Below are 27,073 nucleotides of genomic sequence, written 5' to 3'. Positions count from 1 at the left end.
TTTTTTTTTTCAATTGTGATACTTCGAAGCCTAATAGCAATAAAAATGATTTATGAAATCCTAAAACTCAAATATTATGGTCTAACCCTAAGACCTTGAACCATACTAAATTTTATCTTATTAATTAATTATTCTCATTAATTTGAATTTATATTATAGTTCAAAAAAAGGTTGAACAATTGAATTTCAATTGATTGATTATAGATCAAGACATTGACCAATATTGCTACAATATATGTTAATCCAAGAAAAAAAAATTGATGAGAATAATTAACCATAAACATCAAGTGATCTATATTGTATATTTATGTTGTTGGGAGATTATGAATGAGAACAAACTCGCTAGACAGACTAACAATTATTTATTTGAGTAAATTTCTATTAGAAGATACTGAAGCATTGAAGAGACAACAAGTTATTATTTTGTTTTGTGTTTGGGTTGCATTTGTTTTATTTTTTTTTGTTTTTTGTTTTTGTTTTTTTATATTTTGTACATTCTAGGAAATCTGTAGAAGTCATTCATAATAAAGTATATAGATTTTCATAAATCAATAAAAGTCTGTTGCTAAAATCAATGGTTTTAAGAAATCCATAACAGTCTATCAACTTTTTAAAGAATCTGTGGACTTTTCAAAAAGTCTGTCATTTAAAAAAAGTCTGCACAAATCCAAATACAATACACCCCCCTAAGTAAAAAAAAAATTACCTATAAATATCAACAACTGAGGTCCGTTGGATCTACTAGTTTACTTGCACCACTGAATATAATTTTTCCATAATGCCACCTAAAATAACATGACCACTTGGGCCAAAAAAAAAAAAAAATGGAGTTCCATGAAAGCACATTTGGCAGATTCATATTTGGATTTTGGAACACTTCGAACTGAGTAGAGCACCATCTACTGTCAAGGTCGCTGTGAGCAAACGCATGGCTCCAAGGCCAAAATCATCAAATAACTTGCCGCATAGAACCTTAGAACTTCGATCCAATTCACAAGGAGTCTCAAAGGTTAGCTACATCTCTTAAGTCAATAATAATACCAAGCATATCCGATTTCGGGGAAATAGCTCGCAGCATCGATGGGGGATAAGAGCTGAAGAAAGCCAATCAAAGGATAAAATCAATTTTCGACTAGTATAGGGGGCGATACAAAAAAGGTGGATTGGGCAAGAGATGGAGATGGTGTCAAAGATCAACGGGAAAGGAGGTCTCTTCAATGGGTGCTTCGGGTGACCGACAAAACTGACCAAAATAATTATACATAGTCAAAGATGAGTCAACTGTTCATTCCGAGTTACTGTTCATTCGTGGGGAAAAAGACGATTTTGCTCTCATTTGACTTTTTTTACGGCTCTGCCACTGCCTCTTTTTTCTTCTCTCTTCCTCCCTTCTGCCTCCCAGACCGAGTTTTTTCCTCTCTCTCTTCCCCCCTCTGCCTCCTAAACCGAACAGCAGCAGCTGCGTGAGGTAATGAATTCCTTGCTACGTTTTGGTTGTTTTTGCTTCTCCACTTCGTTGTTTGGTTAGCTTGGTTTAATATAGCTTGAGAAATTTGATTTGGGTTTGTGAAAGAATAAAGATTGATTCTTTTCTTATGTAAATTGAGGGAATTGATGGGAATTTGAAGAAATGGATTTTAAAGTTTGCTAGAGCACAGAGCAGATCTCAGCCATCACTATTCACTAATTAGGTAGCTGTGAAAGGATTTGCATAAGAACTTCCAAGCAGGTTTGAGCTCCCATCTCCTTTAATCCGGGTTGGAAAGTGATTGGAACAGCAAGTAGTGCTTAAAAGAAGAGACTTGCAGAAAGTAGAGTTTCACTCATTTTTCTTTTTATACTTTGCGATTCACGGCTTGACTTTGTGTTCTCTTTATTTGCTTAATGAGATTTAGATATATTTTAATGCCTGTATTCATGTATTAAAGTAGTGCTAGCAGAGTCATGTGGCAGTTACGATTACTTTATTCATTTTATTTCCTGTTATTTTCATGTTCCTAGACATTTTTGTTTTTTATTTTTTGACTTTTCTTTCTCCTTTGGCTTTTGTTTCTGATTAGATTCAGTTTGTCTTCAAGTTAGATTTTATGCGCAAGGGTATCTGATTGATTGCAGATAGAGGTTTTACTCTTCTTCTTTTTTGTGTTGGAAGGTGAGTTGTTTATTTGAGAGGTTTGGATGATACCGGTATTGCTTTGTGTTTTTTTTTTTTTGGATTTGGAGCTTATTGTGAAATTGTCTGATAGATAGTCTAGCACACCCATTTCGATCAGCTTCTTACTTCTCAATTTGAGAGAGAAACATTGCGGGGTAGAGAGAGAGAGAGAGCTTAAAGGAAGAGACTTGCAGAAAGTAGAAGCTCACTCATTCTCCTTTTTACACATTGCGATTCACGGCTTCACTTTTTCTTCTCTTTATTTGTTTAATGGGATTTAGATTTGTTTCCGAACTTAGGGAGATATATTTTAATGCCTGCATCCATGTATTAAAGTAGTTGTAGCAGTTACGTGGCAGTTAGGACTACTTTATAATGGGATTTAATTTTATGTCCTGTTCTTTTCATATTCCTAAACATTTTTATTTTTTATTTTTTGACTTCTCTTTCTTCTTTGGCTTTTGTTTCTGATTAGATTCAGTTTGTCTTCAAGTTAGATTTTATGCACAAGGGTGTGCACGTTATTCTCCTGCCGCTGTTCCTTTGCGTATTGTTTGGGATTATTTCAGTATTGTTTTCTTCTTCAGGTATGTTCATTTTATTGAATTTGGTTGGAATTGATATAAAGTTGGTATTGTTGTATAGATATTCACTGTTAATATTAATAAAGATTGATTGTTGTTGTCAAGATTCCATCTTACCTGAGTTGTTATGCATTTAGAGTTACTGCTTTGTATGTTTTTTGTATTGTGATCATGTTTTCTGGATTCTGATCATAGAAACTGAAGGCTTGCTTTGTTTTTTATTATTATTATTAATGAAATTATATAATGTAGCATTGTAGCAGCAGTGTGATCCAGGGTGTTTTTTTTTTTATCTTTTATTTTTTCCTTCTTGAAAGTGAAGGAAATGTTTATGATCTTTCCTTCCTCCCGGTCTCAGTTGAATCAACTCTTATCCTGTTTTCTGTTTGATTAATTGCTATTCATGTTTTGAGTTCGTCGTTTTGTTTTTACACTTTAAACCCTTTGCTGCCTAAATGCAACAACACATAAATAGTCTGCTTTAATCTGCAAATGGTCTCAATACTCACAGTAAAGGAAGCTACTGTTTCTTTTGCGAAAAGTCAAATTTGGTATTTGATTCAATGGTATATTTATTTAGGGAATTTACACATACTTTCTTCTAGGGTTTTGGGCTGGATTCAGTTTTTGTTCTTCTGAGATTAGATTTGTGTTTTGTTTTATGCTTTCTTCTGATTGATTGCCATTTAAAGTTTGTATTCAGTTGTTAGTGTTTAAGACACAGTTGATTTTTTCTGGCCTAGGAAATATAGAAATTGCATTTAACCCACATTGCATTCCCGATGGTGTCGTCGCAATTGCAAAGAACAGTTTTCATCAGAATCAATTTGCATTTCTTTTTCTTTTTTTCTGTGTTCCTGCAATCTAAGTACATTTAGACTGTTATGAGGAATTTATATTGTATTCTTCTTCAGGTATGTTCATTTTATTGAATTTGGTTGGAATTGATATAAAGTTGGTATTGTTGTATAGATATTCACTGTTAATATTAATAAAGATTGATTGTTGTTCTGATATGGGGAGGAAGGGAACGAGTTTGGGTGGTGGGTACGAATGATTTTCTGAGTCTTAACTCTTAACTATTTATAATCTTCTGAAAATTGGAGCTACAAAGGCTCAACTTCTCTGTTTGATTAGTGAAAATTGGAGCTATGAATATATTTGTCTTTGCTTTCTTATTATCATGTGTTATGGATTTTCAGTTTCTCCTGAAAAGATTTTAGTTTTATGATTAGTAATTAATCTTTTTCTCTTTCAATATGTTTTAAAATAATAAGGTTGATTTTGACACAGAGTGGGGGTTGATTGGTTCGATTAGGTTTTGGGTGTCCACTATTTGATTCGAAAGTTTGGTTTTTCTGAGGAATTTGTATTTTGATTGATTGCAGATAGAGGTTTTTCTCTTCTTCTTTTCTGTGTTGGAAGTGTAGTGCCTGCCTGCCTTTGTCTTTCTCCGTCTGGAAGGTGAGTTGTTTATTTGAGAGGTTTGGATGAAAATTCCTCATAACAGTCTTAATGTACTTAGATTGCAGTGTTTATTATGATTTGAAGTGAATCTAAAATTCCTCTTCGTGTTTTGGGTCCCTCCTTTGCTTTTACACTTTAAAGCCCTTGCTGCCTAAATTCAACAACACATAAATAGTCTGCTTATGTCTATGGTCTCAATACTCAAAGTAAAGGAAGATACTGTTTGTTTCGGTAAAAGTCAAATTTGGTATTCAAATCGATGGTATATTTATCATGTTTATTATGATCATCATTGTTGTACATGTTTATAAAATGATAAATCCTTGGTTTAACAGACAACTTTGTTTGATGCCACTGATATAGACGTAATCCAGGATTCACTTGGTTGGAAATGAAATTTGTTAATATGATTGTGGAAATAAATCCAAAAATGGTGATTGAAAGGAAGTTTTGTAATATGGTAATCTCCTTTCTTTTTCTTTCTTTTTTTGGATTATAATATGGTAGGAAATCTGGGATTGTTCTCTGTTATTTAGGCAATTTAGGGATACTTTCTTCCAAGGTTTTGGGATGAGTTGAGTTTTTGTTCTTCCAAGGTTTGATTTGTGTCTTTGTTTTATAATTTCTTCTAATTGATTGCCATTTAAAGTCTGTATTTAGTTGTTAGTATTTAAAACACTGTTGATTTTTCTGGCCTAAGAAATATGGAAGAAATGTATAGATTGTTTACAGAGGACTCAATATCTTGGTTCGAAATGACATGCTGCATTGTCAGTTTATCCTCATATGAAAGGTTCTAAAGTTTGATTGAAATCAGTAAGGTTCGAAAGTTTGAAGCTGTAGTAGAAAGGAGAAGAAGAGGGATTGAAATCGGTAAGGTTCTAAAGTTTGAAGCTTTCATTTGGTTAGATCTTGGGGGTTGCGTTTTTGTTGTTTTTTGCTGGAATTGGGTTTTGGGTTTGATTTGTTGTTTGGTTGTCTTTCGCATTTTTAAATATTGTTCACTTAAATATCTAGGAAAGAAGAATAAGGACTGAAATCGGTAAGATTCCAGAATTTGAAGTTTTGATTTGATAATTTTGTCGCGCGATTGTCACGGTCAATTGTACTTGGATCTCAATATTGTGTTATTATGGGTTTTTGGTTTGATCTGTTGTTTGGTTGTCTTCCGCAGTTCTAAATATTGTTCATTGGAATATTTGGGTGTTTTTGCTCTGTTGAATCACCTTTCGTTCTTATAATGTCATATTTTTGGTATGTTGGGTTTTGAGAAATAAGATAGCTACAAAGAAAGTACACAGTTTATTGATCATATTTGGTATGCTGCGTTTTGATCCTCAAGGATTAGACTTTGCAAATGGAAGTGGAGATTATTGCTTTTACCGTTTTTTCTTTCTTTATTTGTTTTTAGGTATTAAAAATGTAATTTATTGTTTTTATGTAGTTTAGACTGGAAAGTTGTATATGGTGGGATATTAAGCTTCTGTATCATTGTTGCTGTATTTATTTGACGTAAAATTTGGGTTTTTGTGATCAAAAGATTAGTTATTATATCAATGCTTTATGATACTACTTGCATTAAGTGGAGGTTTTTTGGCCAGATCACCTTAGTGACTTAGTCATGCTCAATTTTGTGGTGTACTGATGAAACTACCGTTATTGTTTGGTGGCAGACGAACAGATGAATTAGCTAGATTTTGACCGGAAACCGGAAACCTCACTGTGAGTGACTAAATATCTTATACTTCAGCTTCAGCTTTCTTTGTCCATATAATATATGTCTGGGATTTAAGGCCAATTAACTTGAAACAGACCATGTTGACAGTAGATTGCACGTTGGATTCCACACAAATTTGATATCCGGAACCAGTTTCTATATAAACGGTGCTTTAAGATGAACACCTACCGTCTCTAATCCATCTTCTGTCTAATATACAATATTCATAAGCATCCCTAGGCTAATTAAAAGCTCTATACATGTATGAATGCATCTTCAGTTTAATTAAAATTAAAAGTCCCCGTGATTCTTCCTTAATGATCAGCTAATTTCTTACCATTAAACTGTTAATTATTGTGCTTCAACGTCTAACTAATGTAAAAATAGAGGCATAGTGTTCAATTGCAGCAAAGTAGTATACTCCCCTCATTTGCCAGTAACTAATGTTCTGTTGTGTTTTATCATTGCACTGTTTCTAATTACCAATCGCACAAATGTCCAAGGATGTGGTGCTTTTCCGACTATAAACTCTGATCCTTTTCTTTTTTCAATCAAATTACTTTTCCTTGATACAGAAGCTTCTGCAGAACTGTGGTTAATTGAACTTTAGTTGTTTATCTGCATTTGCTTTTCAATCCACATATAATCGTGTCATTCCATTCATGTTCCCCTTACCTTCTTCTCTAAATTATTTTACTTGTATGAATAAGAAACGTTAACCTCAAATATAATAATGCTATTCTTACTAATTCTTCAAATATTTTGCAGGACTGTACACACAACTCCATCCATTCAAGACAAAACTCCATCAACAGCTATTTCAGGAGCATACTTCAATTCAATTTGTGCATTGTAATACAAAATTTTGGCCAAAATGTACCTCACTTCAGAACATAATTTCAATAAAAACAATTCCTTTGGAATTTTTCCCTGCGTGCCTTACATAAAAATTTCTGGTATCTAATTCTATAATATTAACAACATTACCATCCATTCAAGCAATTACTCTCTTCCACATTCGTAACAATAAATTCCGCAGCAAAGCGCGGGCATATTTTCTAGTAATAATAATAAGCCAGATGCCAGACACAAGGAGAGCACAACTCTTAAGCCCATCAATCTACATCATGTAGGAGCAAATTTAGATCTGGGGTTTGGAGAAAGGGTGGAGGGGGATATTGTCTGAGAGTGTGGGATTTAGAGAGAAATGCAACTTTTCTCATTAGTGCAGAGTGACCAACTTCTCCACCAAGACGGTGGTGACCTTTTTTTGACAAATAGTCTCCCTACATAGATTCAATGACATCTATAGAGTCTCCCTATATAGTGCCACACCCAAGCCCAGAGTGCCACTCCCACAAAACCTCCGACACCCCATAAACCTTTTTTTCTCTTTTGTACTACCTCCAGTAAAGTAGACATAGTTTCTAGAAAATGAGATTGTCACAGCATAGAATGAAAGAGAAATGACATTCTATTTCAAAATCTAAGAAAAGACTGTCAGCCATTAACTAAATCTGGCATATGGCTATCCAGACTACCCTATCCATTCAGTGTCATAACTGAATCCAATCTTATTGCAAGATTTAGCAAATTCACCAACTCTATCCGTTCAGTGTACCTAAAGGACTATCAGCAACAAAATAATGATCCACAAACAAGCATGAGTTCGTGGCTACCACATATACATGTATAGCTACCCCTACATCAAGGAAGCCACTGAGGCTCAGATAACAGACATCCTTATGATTAGTACCACTTGGTCTTATTATCATATTGTATTCATTGGCCTGGTAATGTGACCAAGTGTTTATTGGCCTATTGAAGTATCGACAGAAAGAGGGAGCATCTAAAAAGTGTAGAAAAGTTTGCAGGTGACAACACCTGCCTATCGTCATACTCCAATTCCGGTGATCATAAGTACCCTATCAGAATCAATGCTCTGAATTTCAGAAATGCCAAAACTTTGACAAATTATTTCATATCAGGGTAGAGTTATGGCTGATGCATGCTACAGAACATACTGAACAAGGGCGATTTGAAAATAACATTTTTCTTTTATAAAAATTGTACATGTCCATGGAAAAGCAAGCTACTTAGGATATCACATAACATGGATTTGCAGATATTTCCACTTCCTGCCCTGATGTCACTCCAAGCTTAGGACTTCAATCTCAAAAACCAAAACTGAATTAGGTTGTATCCCCCATGCAGGAAATCCACCAGATCCATAAGCATAGTCTGGAGAGCACTGCAAAATCATAGTCAATGTCAGGTAAGGTGCATTATAATACCTCATATACAAGATGCATCCAAATGAAATGAAAAGATCTTACATCTTAAAGCAATTACTTTTGAAATGGCATCAGGAAAAAAAAAAAAAAAAAGATGGCAGAAAAATTATAGAAACCAAATGATGAGGACATCATAGTCAAACCTTTAAGGTCTATGAGCGAAAGCACCTAATCATTCCCTTTCCATATGGCTTGATTAATTGCTCTCAAGATAATTACTGCAGCTTTTGAGAGAGAGATTAATGCCTCTCGAGTCTAGTGTCTTTTCAAATTTTATGTTTCAGTTTAGGAGTTTTAAAGTTTCCTTTATGAAGTCTTGTAAGCTTCAGGTTCGGGAGTCGAGTCTTACTATGATTCTTTAATGCTAGTTAAATGTGAGCTATCTGCTCAAGTATAAATAAGTGTAATCAAATGACCAGCTATGTCTTGATGAATAAATTTTTTTAGAGTATTTCTGAGTTTTCCTGAGATGGGTGTGAAGCCTAGTTTGGGTGAGAAGCCTGGGAGTGATTCCTAACTCATAGTTTCCTATTCCTATCCTACAAAATCTGTGTTACAAGCTCTGAACTTCAGAGTTTGTTGATCCTGGTGTCCAAGCAGTGAGTATACTGCATCACCAAAAGTTATAAATGAGATTATTAGAATCAAGAGAATGCTGGTATCATGTATTACAGATAAAATTGTAAAAACATGGATAGAGGAATGTCTGGGATAGAGGCAACATATTTGCAGTAGATACAGTGTCATGCTAGATGTCAGTTAGTTGTAGATGTCGGTTAGTTGGTTAGTGCTTTTGGCTTATATAATTCCTGTTCAGGAGGTGCTTTCAGCCATATTGTTATTTTTCTTTTCACTAGGAAGTTCAATAACATTATATTTCAGACCATTCTTACATTTCACACATATTTTTGTATTGGGGGTGCTTTACGCAGACACAATTCTTGTTCTTTGGGGTGAAAATATACCATGAAGAATATAGAGTTCTATTGCAAAACTAGGGAATCAAATTCATGATTTTGTCCCTTTTCCTATACGAAAAAAAATATAAAAAGTTGATGTCAATTCCCAATGAGAAGAGTATTCTTATCCTAGAAAAGTAGGTCATCAACAACATAACAAATGATTTCCTCTACATTCACTGTACTTCAAAGTCTAATAAATCATTGGATGTAAATCTTAATAAACTCAAATAAGCACAGAAGTTGAATTAATACCCTCAGACGAGCAACTTCTCCAACTTGCATTCCAAGGACGCCTTCATCCCACCCTGCAAATGGGTTCCAAAAAATAGTGAAAAAACACATCTGTGTGTGTTTGTATAATTACCTATACACCCAACACGCATTTGTATACATCTACACACAAGCACACCCACACACACATATATATATATGTATAAACAGGAAACAATGTAGTTACCTTTTATAACAGAGCCTTGGCCAATTTTGAAGCTGAAAGGCTGCTGCCCAGGGTCCTTGGTGCTAAAAAAAAACAGAAGAAAAACGAAACACGATTTAATTTGACCAAAATGGACAAGCCCGAGAAATTGTAAATTAACTCTTTCCTTGAAACGGAATGCTCTCACCTCCAAAACTTCAGATTGAGATCACCATTTTTTCCTACAAAGAAGCACAGTAAAAATTAACCCACAAAAACAAATCAAACATGGAGCAATTCAGAATTATAGACATAATCCATTCTTAGTTCAATGCAAAAGGAGGAGGAAGTTTTAACGAAGAAACTGAACAACTAACCATAACCAGTGCAGTGAACGGTGACCTTTTGACCTGGCACCGGTTTGGCACCGGTTCCAGCGCTCAGAACTTCCTTCTCCACTCCCATCTTCTTTTCTCGATGCTGCTTGCTTACTCTTCGATTTAGGGTTTCGGCCAGGCCACCTCAGCTCTTTTAGATAATCTAATTGGGCTTTCGAACTAAAATCGGCCTCGGCCAGGCCTCCACCATCGGCCCAGTATATGTGTACTAAAGTAAATCCTCTAAAAGCCTAATAACAATTGAGAGCAAAATTCCTCACTGTTTGTGTTACCGCATGCATCAAAACTCTAGAAGCCTCGTAGACCCAATGAATGTCTCTGTGTATGCCCAAGCAGTGAGGAATTTTGCTCTCTATTCCTAAACTAGAGACATGGTGAGTTGGGAATTCCAGTTTTCTTTCTTGTTAATCTTTGCTGGAAAACATTCTAGGGTTTAATGATGATGAAATCTTGATTTTGGTGTGCATAAAATCTCAAGGAGATATAAGAAAGTGGTGTATGAAGTCGCATTTTCCTCCAAAACCGAAAGACGAAAGGGAAACAGTTCTTCCAGCTAAACGAAACACTCAATCGGATCCTGTGGAATCCGTCAAGCTCTCACCTGCAAAAAAAAAGTTCAGAAAGTTGCTGATGATGATGAAGATGATTTTGTTTTGCCTCAATCGAAAAAGAAAGAAGCCACGCCTAGCAAAAAATTGAAGAGTGCGTCTGGCATGGGAATCCCACAGAACGTGACAGCTATAATAATAAATGTGACGATGATGGAGCTCAGAACGCTGAACCTCCTCAAAAATCTGGTGGTGGTAGGGGTCGTGGTGGAAGAGGCAGAGATGCTGGACGTGGTGGATTTATGAATTTTGGTGAAAGGAGAAAAGGAGAAAAGGTTTATGTCTTAAAATCTTGAATTGATTAATGAATTGTATTGTTTTGTTGGTGTAACAATGAGGCTCTTACTGCATGTCGTTCCAGGAACTTCCTGAAGGTGCTCCAAATTGTTTAGCTGGTGTAACTTTTGTAATCCGTGGTACACTTGACAGGTTTGTTTCATTATTTACGTGACTTTCACAAGCTTGTTCTACATTTGGTTGTAGGATAAAAATTCTTTTTTTTTGGTATGCTGTCAATCTTCAATACGGTTTTTGTAGAAGCGTTTAATATTTACTTCTACTTGTCATGATGTATTGATATTTCTGTCTCAGGTATAATATTATTCTTGTTGCAGTTAATATATGATATGTCTATATATAACTATATCCATGGCTTTCATCGTATATTTTATGTTTTTCAGCTTGAGATTGAATACTGTGAATTTACCACACCTGCAGTTTGGAAAGAGAGGAGGCAGAGGATTTGATAAAACGCCATGGTGGTGTTACTGGATCTGTCAGCAAAAAAACGGTTACTTCCTTTTCTTCTTGTATTATCTTGAACTCAGATAGCATACTTGCTTGCATTTACACACTATATTTGCAGAGCTATCTTTTATGTGATGAAGATATTCAGGGCAGGAAATCCTCGAAAGCCAAAGAACTTGGGCTATTTATTTTCTGATTCATACTGAACTAAACTCATTTTTCATATTACGTATATTTCCTTTATTTAAATTTTAAATCTTTATCTTTCTTTTATTGGTATGTAGGATGGCCTTCGTTACTGAGGATGGATTGTTTGATATGATTCAGGCATCAGTTCATGCTAAAGCACCTGTGCAAGAAGCAAAGAAAGCTGAGGGTGATACATGAAAATCATCATTGCCTAATAAAAGCCCTAAAAGAGTACCATTAAAAAGTATTTCCTGAGTGACTAGTCAATTTGGTATATTGTCAGATTCATGATTTCAGTTTTGTTTTCTCTGGGTTTACTCCCTCTGTCCCTCTCTCATCATATTTTGTTGAAATTATTTTCTTCTTTTCGTGTTTGTCTGGATCCTGCTCCTGTTTCTGTCTCTATCTCTCGATGTAGTATCAATATAATATTTAAGATGTAGCCCAAGCCATGGAGGCCATAAGAAGGCTTTTCTTTCTAGCAGCTTTAATTACGTATTTGCTTGATTGTTGAATTTTTCTTCTGCAATTTAATATGTTGCACTAGCAGCTCCTCGGTGTCAAGCGTATCCCACAAACAGTCGCCAGCAGATGTTTCTCTTGGTAGGTGCAAAGAGCATGCTACCAAGGATTCTGCTTTGACATGGACGGAAAAATATAGACCAAAGGTTCCAAATGACATTATTGGTAAATGCCTGTATGTTTTCTTTAGGTAAATGCACGTGACAGTCGTGGGAAAGCTGATTCCAAGATTGTCAAGGGAATTGGTGGAAGCAATGCAAATTCTATTAAAGAGCTTGTCAGCAATGAGTCCCTAAGCATGGATAGGTTTGTTTAATTGTATATGACGTATCTATCTATATTTTGGGTGCGATATATGTGCCTGATAGACTTTTCTTCTCTAGTTAATGTTTAGTTAAACTTGCAGATCTAAGCATTCCAAAACTGTACTTGTTATGGATGAGGTTGATGGGATGTCTGCTGGTGATAGGGGTGGAGTCACTGATCTTATTGCTAGCATAAAGAGTTCTAAAATTCCTATTATCTGCATTTGCAATGATTGTTACAGTCTGAAACTGAAGAGTCTTGTCAACTACTGTTTGCTTCTCAGCTTCTGCAAGCCTAATAAACAACAGGTCGCCTCTCCCCTTCCTACTTAAGATATGGTAGTTCTATTATATTTGAGTATTTAAAGGGTGTTGATATGTCAACTCCAGTGCACCCTTCTGAGTATTTTGTTGTTATCTCATATTGGCAATGTGCACAGTTGAATATGAGATAATTAAAAAGGTTAATTGAGATATTTCGGTTCCCTAAACCCTAAACCCTAAATCCTAAACCCTTTTTTTTAATTTTTAATTGTTTTAAATTCTATTTTGCATACATTGCCACTTTTTAAGTAAATACTCAACATTGTATTTAATCAACTTTACAAAGGTTAATGAAAACCACTTGAGTAACACTACGTAAATCTTGCTTCCTTCATTTGGATTTTTTTTTATAGTAGGTGGCTTGTTTGTTTCTAAGCAATAGCAGTCCTTATTGGCCTGTTCATTCAGCACCTGGGCAAGTTATTTTTAAATTTGTAATAGTTTTCAACGAGTTCTCTTAAGAGCATTTTACATGTGAAAGCATGATTTCTTGGATTCATACTCTTAATCAGTTCTGGTTTGTCAGAAGAATTTGATTTGCTTTTGGTAATAAACTCTTTTTAGACATTTTCTCTGTTCTATTTTGACTCTGTGGCATGCAGTAGGCATTAAATGCACAACTCTGCAAAGCATCCTTCTTTTATTTTAGATATAACGGCCAATTAAATGGATGCCAAGGCCTTTATGTTTTCTTTAATGATAAGACAGAGATGTGCATTATTTGCAGGTTGTGCATGCGTGTGAGCTCTTAAAAATCTGCATTGGTGTTCTCGTGCTTGTGGATAGGAATATTGCATTTTTTTTTGGTCTGTGTTTGTTATACATTCAGAAATGGAATTTTAGTTCTTTGAGACATTACATCGGGACTACCTATATGCAGTTAGTGCGTTCTTTGCGAGTTGTGTGTGCATGCGAGTTCTTAAAATAATGAAAATTTGCGTCAGTGTTCTTGTGCATATGTAGCCAGTGGATAGGAATATTGCATTTTTTTTTCTTTTGGGCTTGTGTTTTTTATACATTGAGAAATGAATTTTGATTCTTGAGACATTGCATCTGGACTACCTATATGCAGCTAGTAACATTTTATTTTTCTCGTAGATGGCAGAGATGTCGAATCAAGTTGAAAATGCTGAAGGCCTTCAAGTGAATGAGGTAAGTAGTTGCACCTGCCATTACTAGTTGCTCATGGTAATGAAATCCTATTTTCTTTGGAATTATCTACTTGTTAGAGCTTTATGGACTCTAAAATATTGTAAAAAGATACCATTCTTTTTAATGATATCATGTGTCTTACAATTTGACTATGAAGAATAATGGTGTCTAACAATCTAATATGCCTAATTTGACACTTTGCATGTATAGATTTCATCCTCCTTGAGAGAAGAATACACGCAGTAATAATCTTTCTCCTTAAATGCTATATACTGTAGAGCATCATTTTATATTGGGTACAGTAAAAACTTTATCCTTTATTCTGAAGTTCATGGCTGTCTTTTTATTTTTATTTTTTGTTATTATATTTTTTTTAATCGGAAAAATGTACAGTTTTGCAACCGATATGCCCTTTTCCGTTTTGTCTTCCCTCAACTGATGGAGGATCTACATGGCAGAGGCCATTGAAAGTCTATAAGGGACGTGGCAAAGAAGGTTCCAAGGCTCAAGCCTTGATCTGGCACTCAGTAGGCGATGATCTGTCAACATGGGAACTTGACTGATTTGGGGTCAGCAAGTATTTGGAAAGTTTTATGATTTCTTTTCTTATTAGGATTCGTTTATTTTAGGAGATATTTTTAGGGAATCTTCTTAAGCCTAGGGATGTTAGGATTACTTGGTCCTAGTTGTTCAAGGGTTGTTTAGCCTCACTATATATTGAGGCCTTTGTAGTCTTTTATTTTCAGATTAAGATTAATAAAATTGAGAGCGTTTGCTATCCTTGATTGTGTGACTCAACCTCCCTCCTAGGTGTGACTCCTAGAACCTACTGGTGTGACTCCAGTAGTTATCTTTCTGTTTTCTTAGTTTACTGCAGATTATCTCTACAGCATCCTTAGTTCTACAGTTTACGTGTTGGTCCTGCATCATCAACTCTTTTTCTTGTAGGTTGTTACATTTTCTTCGTTTTTAATAAGAGGTTGTGGGAAAAGGTTGTCAATTGGTCATTTCTTTGGGCTTCTGTTTCAGAGTATTTAAGGAATGCTGGCACTAGTTAGTCAGTCATATAATTGTACTTTTGGACTTGAAAATTTTTCGTCTTGCATGGACTTTTTGTTTCTATTAATGTGTTTCAATAAAAGTATCTTTCTTCACATTCAAAAATATAATAAAAAATGGAGAGGTTGTTATGACCTGATTCAGTAATTCAGTTTAAGTACCGCCGTACCGGTTCTCTTTCTGTCAAGTCGTAGCCTATGTAATAAATTTCTGCTCTGTGGTCTTACATAAGACTTGTATCTGGATTGTTTGGTTCGTGACATGTATTACCTAATCTTTTCCCTATGCGGATTAATTCAGATTGCTCTTAAGGAACTTAAAGAAAGAGTCAACAGAGACATGCGAATTGCACTTAACCAGTTGCAGTATATGAGTCTCTCAATGTCTGTCATAAGATATGAAAATGTAAGGCAACGGGCCAACGGCTACTAAGCAGTGCAAAGGATGAAAATATTTCGCCGTTCACAGCTATTGACAAGTATGATAGCATTACTTCAACTCTGGTTTTGTGGATTTTGTGTTAGACTCTCTTATTAATTTTTATATCTGTATTTCTTTTTCTAATTTATTTAGGCACCACAGTTCATTAAGATATGAGCTCACTTTTTAAATCCTGCTTTCAGTTTCATTGCTCTGTTTTAATTTTTAAGTGCGATTTGAATTATGTTCTCCATCTACGACCACTAAAGAAAAGATAAACAAAAGAAAGAAACTATGCTTATACTTGTGGGGAAGATATTCATATATGAGACTGAAATATAAATGTACATATATTTTAGTTGTTAAATTCTGAACACTTAAATCCCATATTTATAGATTGATGCATCTGAGGAGAGTAATTAGAAATTCCATAGTTAATTATCACCATGTCGAGTAGGTTAGCAAGATAGAAGAATTTACAAGTCTTGGGACCTATATCCTTTCTTTCCAAAATAAACTGCGGCCAATTTGAAGTTTCTCAGTACTATCACTTTTCTCATTTATATGCATTGTTAGTTTCATCTTGACTAGCTGGGACTTTTGAGTCAAATGTTTCTTCAGTTTATCATCTGGTACTCACTTTGCTTAGATGGATTCCGTGCCGATATTGCACAATTTATGGGTTTACATTTTCAGTTGCTTTATTTTCGGTTGGTTATTATTTCTTAAAGGTTTTGTTTTAAATTTCTTTTATTTAAGTAAATCCCTTTTGGTTTTATATATATGTCAGTATTTCTGTTGATATTTCCTCTTATCTGGAATTCCATTATTTCCATATTTCCCCACAATTTCATCCTTACATGCCGACATACAGATATGAAGGATTATCTGTATTCTGTAGGTAGTAAAAGCAGTGGGTGGAGTGGGAATACAACAGTCATATTTTGTCTTCTATACCAATGAAAATTATTGTACAATAGATGGGTGATATTCTTTTTTTCTCATCTTGTATATTGGGCAATAAGGTAGCTTTTACAATGTTGGCTTTCACCAAGTTCAATAAATCCATTACATATGTGACCCCCACAATTTCTGTTTTAAAATCTTTCACCCTGTGATGCGCTTTGTGCTGATTGTCTTTAATGCCTCCAGGCTGTTTGGTTTCAATCTGGAAATTTGCGGATGGATGAGCGGGTTGACATGAGCATGAGCGATCCAGATCTTGTCCTCTTCTTATTCAGGTTGTTTTTATAGCATGACACTTGTTTGGGTGTTGGAATATGCTAATAAAAAAGAAAGTTTAGCAGGATGACATTTTCTAAGGAACAGGAAGCTACTATCTAGGAATGCTTACAGCTGATATTAATTGGACCAAAATTGTAAGGCATACTTACCTTATTAGGAGAACAATTTCTAAGAAATACTTTTGACATTTTCTTGATGCCATTACTCATGAATTACAATCATGACCATAGTAAAAGAGGGTTCTTAAAACTAAAACGGTACCAAGGGTCACATACTGAATTGTTTTGACCATAATTACAACTTTCAAGCCATGTCTAATGTGGAATGAGAAAATCCAACTGTAATGCACATTAACAGCTGCTTTAAAATCTATATAAGGGCCTCAAGGTTTTACTCTCAGAATTTGGTATAATATCAATTAATTAGGAAACTAATATGTATATATTTGCTATACATCTCTCTGTCTCTCTCTGTCTCTCTCTCTCTCTCTCTCTCTCTCTCTCTCTCTCTCTCTCTCTCTCTCTGTACATGTAACACACACGTGTGCGTGTGTGTGTGTATATATCTCGGTCTCTTGTACGTTTTGTTCTGACTCTCCACGCCTTCAAAAATTTTTAGGTGATTTTGGATCCTAGTAGTTCTTGCGAAGCATATTGATTCTTCATGGGTTTAAATGTGAAGTCATATTCATTTAAACATGGAAGCATATTCTTCTGCATATTATATCTATAAAAATGCAACACTTGTTCTAACAGAAAAAGTAACGAAGTCTCACGATCTTATCAGCTCCTTAGAGATTCTCTTAATAGGTTAAGCTTATTTTCCAAATTATTGCGCAGGAAAATTATATTAAGTATATGCCAAGTGCGGCTGCAAGGGATAATAGTGGGGTTGGACGCATGAAATTGATTGCCGGTGTTGTTGAGTTAATTGGAAATGGGGATATTATCAATGTATAAATTAGAAAACATCGCCAATGGCAACTTTCCCAAAGTGGTTCTCTGTCATCCAGCATACTTCCGTATGTTTCTTCCAATCAGCACTGGGATTGAATATTATTTTGTACTATTAATTTGGTATAATTCCATATTGTCATCTTTATGACTTTATAATTAGAAATTCATGGTGTTATCTCGTATTCTTTTTGTGATGGATCAGTGCTGCTTTGTTGCACGGGCAAAGGGAGACGCTTGAGCAGGTAATGAATTTCTATATGATACAAGTTTTACAAAGTACAAAAAGTGTAGCAGATGCTCTCTGACCTTGGAAATGTTTATTTTCTGACTTCTCTAGTGTTCACATACATGTGCTGCTTCATCTAAACCACATCTGTGTTTCTACATGAGTTTTATTTATATAATACACAGGTCCATGCTATTTTTGGGTATAGTGTGTTCGACTTATGCCAGTGCAGACATTATCAGAATGAAGTTGTATTAAAATTCTAATGTTTTGTCCTCAGTTGAATTTGTCATCTCTAAGTAGGGGTTATATTGCTGATAATAGTAGTAATTTCGTTGAACATATGATAAGAAGCCACATCTAAGTAATAAATAGAGATTACATTCACTCTTCATAGTGCTTATTTGAGGAAAGAATCATATAAAGGATGATAAAATCAAAATATGGATTTCATAAACTATTATTCATGCAAAAAAAGGTTGCTGTGGAAGTTGGCACTATTTTTCTTTGAGATTGACTGTACCCTAGAAAGAACCAAAAAAAAAAAAATTAGAAAAGCTCAACCTTTTGAGAAATGACCTATGCTAATTTGGAAGGAGTGTGACACACGGCAGACCAAACATTATATAGATTTTTATCATGATTCATACCAAAGATTTATAGCCTGGATAATATAGTACCTGGATATGCAAAAGGTGATCAAAGTAATACCTCTATACAAATCCCGTCAAGTTGCCCTCAAATGTTTGCAGGTGCCTCACATGTTAGTAACCTTTTAGGGCATATGGTCATTTCACTGCCAATTAAGTTCAATAGGTTTGATCGACATGGAAAATTGGTTGTGTACTTATCAATAGGTTTGGTGTCCAAACATAACATTGAATGCTAGGAGGATCCCACCAACTCAAGTCTGCAAATTTGGGGGTCCTCGTCAGCTTGAACTGTCTGTGCAGCAGGTTAGGGTTGGTGCATTGTTCGTGGGTTCTATTGCTGTTTATTGTCCATATAATGTTTTAGTTATTCTCTGACTGGACTACTGGTTGATTGTCCTTTTTCTTATTTTATTTTATTTTTTTTTCATTCCTATGGACAAAATTTTCATGCGATTTTGGTACTCAGAAAGTTTAGATCTCACGTTGAGTTCTTTACAATTTTGTTAGATGTCAATGCTCTTTATGCAATTTGTTTATGCTCATCACAAGTCCCCCCTTTTCCTTCTTTTTATTTATTTATTTATTTTTCCTTTTTTTTTTCGGTTTCTTTTTCAATTAACACATTGGTTTGACTTTGCAGGGAAAGAGAAATTTTAATAGATTTGGAGGGTGGCTGGGAAAGAATTCAATATTAGGCAAAAATTTGAGGCTCTTGGAAGATTTGCATTTCCATCTTCTTGCTTCTCGTGATTCTAGTTCAGGGAGGTAATATCTGCTATAATTCAACTTATGGTCACTATCTAATATCTCTCTGTTTGATAACTGCAATGGCTTGTCCTTAATTGCGGTTTTAACGTTTCCATATGTACTTTCTTTTTCTCTTTCCTTTATTAAACTGTCTGCTGTATATTGTATTTGTTTTGACTTTCTGGTATCGCAATCCTCCAGTGTTGGTCTATGTGTATATCCTCTTATTACTCTTTAGCTTCGTACTTGGATTATTGGTTGAACAATAATCTGATTTACTGTTTTATTAGAATTATAGTGCTGGCTCGATCTAGGTGGGAATCAAAGATTGTGAGTGTTCACCTAGTTTTCTCCAGAAAATCCTAGTCAAAACAAATGATGGATATCTGTTCCTTTCTTGGTCCTGCAGTATGGAAGGCTATAGTACCTCAGTAGGTACGAGTACTAGCTTGGATTATTTTTCATGGGAAGATGAATACGTGGGATTTGGGTGAGATGGCCTTCTGGTTGCCTCTCCTAACATTAGTGCGCAATGTGTATAAAGGCTGCCTGAAGTTCAGATTATTTGTTTCTTTGTTGCCCCCGGTTGCAATGTCTTATGGGCGGAAATTGTTTAGGAAGTCTAAAGTGAGATGAAATGTGCCAATTTCATGCAATACCTTCTTGTGTGAGGTATAATTTTTTTGGAGGGGAATGTTACTTAGAAGATTTGCTATGTTGTATATCTTATGTTTAGTGGAGTAAGACGAGGATCTTTGAGGGAGGACAACAACCAAAATATTGCTAACGGAAGAAATTTACCTCCTCACCCAGAACCATCCCTCCTAGAAAAAGCTATGTGTGTTCCTGTTTATGTGCTTTTTCTTTTTTTTTCTTTTTACCCCATATGCAATGTAAACTTGATGTCTCTCCTTCCCCTCCATTTATTTTATATTTTCTAGTCTTGTAAATTATATGGCCCTCTTGGAAACTTCTTCATATTATGTGCAATGTAAAATAATCAGGGAAACCCTGCGAGTTGAGTACTTTCCCCTCCTTCTGAAACGATTGTGTGCACCACTGCATAAACTGTCAAAGGTGTGAATTTATGTTCTTGTCTTTATATGAATATTCATATGAATAGAAAAATGTAAAGCAGTTGGCTCAAGATTAGTTGCAAAACCATTATTTGTGTGATAAATCATTACCAAGATGAAGCTGTTCAGGAAGTAGTGGACTTCATGAATACTTACTCGATTAGTCAGGATGACTATGATACTGTTGTAGAGTTATCAAAATTTCAGGTAATCCGACCTTGTTTAGTGGAGCGTGGTTACTGCTCGTGTTTTATAATTTGATTTTTATTTGTTTGTTTGCTTATTTATTTTTTGATGATACATTATTTATGTATTAGGGGCATCCTAATCCACTGGATGGCGTCCAGCCGGCTGTAAAGCATACAAAGAAGGAAGCAAATCAAGAATGGTACGAGTTGCAGAGTTTGTCACTTTCCCTGGAATGAAAAAGTTTCCAAAGAAGCGTATAGTAGCTATATTAGAACCATCTGGCAATGTAACTGGAGAGAACAATGATGATATTTAGGTTTCAAGTGAAGAAGAAAATTCGTCAGATGCAGAGGACTTGGGTATGTTTTACCATTTTTAGATTGTTGCTGATACATTATGTAACGTCCCGAACCTAAATTTACCAGTTTACGAGTCTTTCGATGGGTAAATGACATTTACTTTTTGGCTCCGTTTCGATATTTTAGGGGGCCCTAAAAGTTGGCTTTTTGTTCGGGTCAAAATTTGAGAAAATGTTCTTCATGAAAGTTGTAGAGGGCGTTAAACCAAGCGCGTGCATATGTGGTACGTAAAAATCGGAGTTCGTATGCGAAAGTTATAAGTGAAAATGTAAAGTTATTGTTCATGATAAATTAATATATATATTCGAAATTTTACTGTGGTAGATCAGTTCTACCACTCTCTCTCCCTCCTCTGCACCTCCGGCCACTTTTCGATTCCGGCCACCTGGGAGCGAACCGCGACCACCGTTGGCTTCCTCTCCTCCTCCTGGACACACCTGCGGTGGTAGCTCGTCAAGTCTTGGCCGGAAAACGGCGAACCAAGGTCGAGAAGTTTACTGTAGCAAGTGACCGTTGACCTCAATTCTGGCCACCTCCGGCGACAAAGCCAGGCTTTTTAGAAGCGCCTTCAGGCGTACTTGAAGCTCCCCAAATATCTTGAAGCGATTTGCAGCGTGGAGGAAGAAAGCATAATTAGAAAATTTTACTCTACTTCGGTTTGCTTAATTGTTCGGCCACTTAGAGGTATTTTCTGACTTGACCATAGTTATGAAAGACGCTTAGAATGTTGAGTTGATGATGTTGGTAAAATTTGGTAGCCAGATATGGTGGTTGACCGGCGGCGCGTGGGGCCCAGGCGCAACTGCCTATGGCGGCGCATGAGGGCGCGTCCGGCCGTTCCTGGTGAGTTGTTTTGGTCTATTGAGTAGTATATATTGTTACGAATTTATGGATAGGTGTTTGGTGGAAATTGGAGGAGGTTTGGATATTAATCGGAATTTCTGAAGTTTAATAGTTTGGTTATTGATTTATGAGAATTCCGCTATCGGATTTCTCTCAATTTTGCCCTAGAAACCTTCAATTAAATAATGGTGCAAATGATAAAGTCATGGTTTAATCAGAGAAGAAATAGAAATGTTAATTCATGAGGATTTGATGAGGGAATCGTATTTAATTTCTGGATTGTTATTCACGAATTATAATTGTATACAGGGCGACGTGCCGAGCTACTGCTTGATGCGGCTAAAATAGCCTCACAATTTAACCCTGCAAAATGTAGTTGTCAGTATAGGATAAGCAGGGATCGTTCAGTCCGGGGATTGTAGGGTACACCTACACAAAAAGGTCAATTAACAAATAAAAGAATAAAATGGGGGTTTTGAGATTTGGTTCCTAATCTACTTAAAATAAAAACAAAACAAATAAAACTATATACAATGATCGACTTCCCTAACCTAGACCAATACCACTCAGAAATTACTAAGTGTAAAAACAGAAAATTCATTTTAACATGCTACAAAAATGTGCCCATCTTGAATGCATAGATAAGAGCCCAAATGAAAAGCCTCAGCGGATCAATCCATTTATCTGATTCGTTCTAATGTAGGCTTGGATCGGAAAAGTCCTTACCAAGCCTAATACTACTAATTTTCGAAAACACTCAGCGTAGTTCTCTTAAGTAGTAGTATTATCTAACCCTCGAATCAACTCACACGTGCAAATTAACCATTACACATAGAATTTAACACGTAATTTCCAGAATCGTTTAATCATTAAAGCATGATTTTTACCACTTTTTAGAACTAATTGCTACTTGTTTAACTCAGCGCCTTAACAAATAACAATTACCCTTGGCAAATTAAGCAAACACACAAGAACTCTCACCATTATTCTTGCATGCAAACTTATGAACCTAACTCTGAAAATTACCTAAACACATAAAAGGGCACAAGATTGTGACATGCATCATCAAAGAATTCTCGAAATTAACTCAATAATAAACTGAAAATCTCAAAAATATTAATAAAAATATTCTGAAAATTTCATGTCTCCAATTACACAACTCGCAAATCCAAACACACAAAACCGAAATAAAAATTGTAAGTAGAGTCATAGTTACACTTTGAAGCTTTCCTCAGCGGCTTGGCAACAAGGTGATGAACTCGTCTCTGCTATGGTGGTGGAGCGTCCTTGACTCAGCGCCTAAGAACTTCGTAGAATGATGGATGGATGGTGGTCACGGTCTTGTGAGTGATGGAAGTTTAAGGAGTGAATTGGGCAGAGTCTTAGAATAGCTTTGGCCAGGAAGTGATAGGCCGGGAAGTGATGGAAATTCTGTTCTGGACGTTGCCTATTTATAGGGGAGCATTGGTTGGCTTTTGTCGATCATACCCTTCATCATTGGATGGATGGGATTGCATCATAATTCCTTTAATTTTCCAACTGAAAACGTCTCCTTTATGGCCTTAACTCCTCTTATAATGGGGTCTTTTAACAGCTGAAATGTCTTTCTCCTTTATTCCCGAACTGAAAACGTCTTTCTCCTTTATTTCCCTTCTTCATTGCTTGGTCAAACGTCTTAAATTTCCTACAAAAAGGTGGAGAATATCAGATTTTTTTAAGAGAAAATAAAGGGAATTAATGTAAAGACCGCAAAAACGTCGACGGTAAGGAATCCTGATCCCGTTAGGATTTTTTTCATAAATTTCGCATTTTGCGCCTATTTTACGCCAAACACTATACAAGACTCTTAAACTGACTCGATGAGTCAAAATACGAAACTTAAGGGAGAAACAAGTCTAAAATGGGGCATATACTCAATAATATCGTCGCACTTTATGCTCCTATCACTGCTTGACGTTGGAAACCGGTAGCGTGGTAGCCTAAATAGTACTGTGAGTGGACATTTATTTTAAATTAAATGTGCATGCAGTATATTATTGTTTTCCGATTGAGGTTTAATTTATTATTTGAATTATTGAGTATTATGATTTTATGAGCTTGATTTCTTGAGATTTATTATGCTCTATGAGTTACAGGATTTTTAGTGAATTTCCTTCCCAAGGGCTTTCAATAGATTTTTCAAGCTATTTATTTATGAGTTATTGAGTTGGGAATCGATTTTCGGGAAGTGATTGATTAAGAAAATATTATGAGAATTATTGATTTCGAATATCAGTTTATATGATGATATACGAGTACGAAGGATTTAGCAAATATTTGAGCATGATTGAATTATCGAGATTTATTGAGTTATGAGCTCCGCACTTATCAGCCTTGAAGTTAGTTTGAGATTTCTTTCCGAAAGCATTTATTGATTTACAGAGTATTTGATTTATGCTTTCGAGGATTTATTGAGATATTGATGTTTGAGTTAGCGAGATAATCCTGAGTTATGCTTTCAGTGAATTATTAATGATTTATTGAAGTAATATCGAGTTTCTTTCCGAAAGCAAGTAATTGAAAGAGGCTGTTTCTAGTTTGTTAAGGAGGCTATCTTCGACGCATGCGTACATTACCTAGTCGGCAGTCCCTTCTAGGTAATAGATAATTAAAATCGCATAGATAATTCCATGGTTAATAAACATGTAACGCTCATATGACTAAGTAAGATGTGGAGAACTTAAGTTATACAGTGAATGATAGCATGTTTCGAACAAGTCCAATCCAAACTCACAAGGCATACTCTCGATTTTTCTCTCAGAAATGGCTATGCTTAAAAGCTTCACACTCAAGTATATGCAAGAGAACAAATTGTAAGGCAACAAACAGCTTGCATATTTCATCAATAAACGCATTTTGTGAAGAATTATTAAAGACCTCAAGAAATGACTAAGTGCACAAATGGACCTAAACCATAAGCTCGACTGTGTACCTGACTCCACTAACCAAAGACTGCCCATCTCAAGGATCAAGTCAGCACTTAAAATAGGTTGTAATGGGGCTAAGCTAGGGTTTTCGAAATGAAGATTAAGGATACAAAAATCCTAAGGACCTAGCAGAGCATATATGGACCACCTTATGTCATTATTTTTGTAGACCAAATATCATTGTTTTGGGCCAAACCTTCACTCTAACCAACATGGGAATGGACAAAGGCATAATTTTCAACTTTGAGCCTTCTACAAATTTGAAAGTCCAAAACCACACTTCAACAATTTCCCAAGAGTTTTCTTTTCAATTTTTCTTCTCTTTTGCCGTTTTTTTTTTCTTTCTTTTCTTTTATTTTTTACGGCTATTTTTCTTACTTTCTTTCTCTTGGTTTTTTCCCACCCCACACTTGTCTTTCATCGTCACCCCTACACACTATGTCATGCTCTACTAAGTCCCTAAGACAAGGGTAGAGATATCCTGTACTAAGCTCATGGTAGGGTAGTGAGGGTGATGAAACAAAGGTTTTAAACGTAGGCTCAAAGGGGTTTACTCTAAGGAGTCCCACGACGGGCACAATTGGGGACACATGCTTGTTTGGCTATGGTGGTTACCCTAATGCCTTCTATCCTATCCAGGATCAGTGCATATTATGGCATACAAGTTTTGATAGTCACAACAGTCGAGTTCTAGTACTCTCTAGTCCATTAAAATCTATGGCACATGATCATTGGATTTTCAAAGAATGATGAGGTTTTGCAAATACAGCCACGAAATTATGAAATTATCAATTAAGCACTCGAAAAGAAAGTATTTTAGCTCAAAAGCTCACTTAGGGTCAAATGAATCAGACTTAATCCTAGCATGCTTAATGAACCAAGTTACAATCCTATCTCAAATCTTCATACAAGTATCACAACGTCGATTAACCACAAAATTCAATTAAGTCCTATTTCGATTGTGAAAACCTTCAGCCATGAATTCAGAGACATGTTCATCCTAGACGTTAGGAGCATCCTAAGACTCAAACAAACAAAAAGACTATAAAACCAACAAAATAATTTTTTTTTTTTTTTTTTTTTTTAAACTGAAAAAATTCTGAAAATAAAGGTGTAAACCCACCCCATACTTAGAATCTACATTGTCCTCAATGTAGGCAAAAAAAAAAATATGGTATATAGACCCTAAATATGGGAAGGGTAAAATAAACAAACAAACAAACAAAGACACAAGTACAATTCAACATAAGCAAGTGAAGGGATAGAAATGTCAAACTCTCGTTGATGGCTCCTCCACAGCTTCTGTTGAAATGGGTTGCCTCCCATGCAGCGCTTAATATTTATAGTCCTTCAGCCGGGACTCTTCTCCTTGTTCACACGTCATGGTTCCTTGGGTTAGGCACCGTGTTACTTGGTAGCTTCCCTGTTTCAGCAATCCGACCCATGAAATCCACCACTTGGCCCATTTGATTCTTGAGCTCCGCAATATCCTTTGAATGGGTTGCTTGTCCTTCAATCAAAGCTTGAGTAGCCGTGTTAAGTTGTTGTTGCCCCACAGCAAGGGACTTCAACAGTTCATCATAATTAGGGGCACTCAAAGTATTAGAAACAGGAAGCGGAGGGACAGAATTGGGAATACCAAAAGTTTGAGATACCTGAGGCCTCAAAAACAAACCTGGTGGGCGCTGAGAATTCTGACCTTGGCCTTGAGGTGGTCTCAAGGTGTTATCATTGTTGGCCCAACGAAAGTTGGGGTGGTCTCTGAGCCCAGGATTGTACGTATTGGAGTAAGGGTTGTACCTCGGGCCGCCTTGACCTCCATGATACCCTAGGGCGTTAACAGATTCCCATCCTTCTGGAGAGGCAAGCTGGGGACATTTATCAGTGGGGTGCCCTTGAGTCGAGCACATCCCACACACTTGAGCCATTGCTCCTCCTCCATTACCGTTTAAGACTTGAGACAGCAGAGTAGACATCTTGTTGACCTTGTCTTCAAGAGCAGAGTTAGTGGACACCTCATGTACCCTCCGTTGAGAGGAAAGCACCCCCTCATATTGCTGATAGTTTAGTGCACGATTAGTAAGTAGCTCCCTTGCATCAGCAGGTGTCTTATCCATAAAGGACCCTCCAGCAGCAGCATCTAACAGACCACGCTCATTAGCGGTGAGTCCTTCATAAAAATAGGTAAGGAGGGACCCCTCACTCATCCCACGGTTAGGGCATGATGCTACAAGGCTCTTAAACCTATCCCAATAATTGCAGAAATTCTCCTCATGTCCTTGCGTGATTCCACTAATCTGCTTCCTCAAAACAGTGACCTTTGAGGCAGGAAAGTACTTCGTAAGGAACTCGCCCTTCATCCTATCCCAAGTGTTGATAGTCCCAGCAGGCAGCTCAAATAGCCAAGTCTTGGCCTTGTCCTCCAAAGTAAAGGGGAATGCCTTCATCTTCAAGATATTGATATCAGCTCCTTTAGGGCACATACTCCCACAGAC

General features: G+C 36.0%; 1 protein-coding gene, 1 long non-coding RNA gene and 1 pseudogene across 5 annotated transcripts; 2 read left to right on the top strand and 1 right to left on the bottom strand.

The window, feature by feature from the left end:
- Positions 1 to 770: 770 nt before the first annotated feature.
- Positions 771 to 6,856, top strand: LOC133738203 (uncharacterized). Of its 4 annotated transcripts, none has more exons than XR_009860008.1 (5): positions 771 to 2,152; positions 2,631 to 2,742; positions 4,128 to 5,079; positions 5,880 to 5,928; positions 6,692 to 6,856. It is a non-coding gene; the product is annotated as an uncharacterized LOC133738203 (long non-coding RNA). The 4 variants fall into 4 exon arrangements; XR_009860007.1 differs by having other exon boundaries at positions 773 to 1,729; positions 2,061 to 2,742; XR_009860009.1 differs by having other exon boundaries at positions 773 to 1,811; positions 2,061 to 2,742.
- Positions 6,857 to 7,870: 1,014 nt separating this feature from the next.
- Positions 7,871 to 10,129, bottom strand: LOC133738202 (peptidyl-prolyl cis-trans isomerase FKBP12). The gene is made up of 5 exons (XM_062165665.1): positions 9,972 to 10,129; positions 9,803 to 9,836; positions 9,637 to 9,698; positions 9,432 to 9,484; positions 7,871 to 8,174 (listed from the first exon to the last, which is right to left on the bottom strand). The coding sequence occupies exons 1-5, from the start codon at positions 10,057 to 10,059 to the stop codon at positions 8,073 to 8,075; spliced, it is 339 nt and encodes a 112-aa protein (XP_062021649.1). The 5' UTR covers positions 10,060 to 10,129; the 3' UTR covers positions 7,871 to 8,072.
- Positions 10,130 to 10,259: 130 nt separating this feature from the next.
- Positions 10,260 to 21,699, top strand: LOC133737457 (replication factor C subunit 1-like; annotated as a pseudogene).
- The last annotated feature ends 5,374 nt before the right edge of the window (positions 21,700 to 27,073 follow it).

Source organism: Rosa rugosa, chromosome 3, assembly GCF_958449725.1.
Source record: "Rosa rugosa chromosome 3, drRosRugo1.1, whole genome shotgun sequence".
NCBI classification, from domain to species: Eukaryota; Viridiplantae; Streptophyta; class Magnoliopsida; order Rosales; family Rosaceae; genus Rosa; species Rosa rugosa.
This window is presented reverse-complemented; position numbering and strand designations above follow the sequence as displayed.

Bases quoted from the DNA above. Each gene is read 5' to 3' on its own strand.
- LOC133738202 (XM_062165665.1), bottom strand. From the start codon at position 10,059: ATGGGAGTGGAGAAGGAAGTTCTGAGCGCTGGAACCGGTGCCAAACCG. The intron at 9,699-9,802 runs GTGAGAGCATTC...GTTTTTTTTTAG, and splicing joins CTCAATCTGAAGTTTTGGAG to CACCAAGGACCCTGGGCAGC. The intron at 8,175-9,431 runs GTATTAATTCAA...ATGATTTTGCAG, and splicing joins GAGAAGTTGCTCGTCTGAGG to TGCTCTCCAGACTATGCTTA.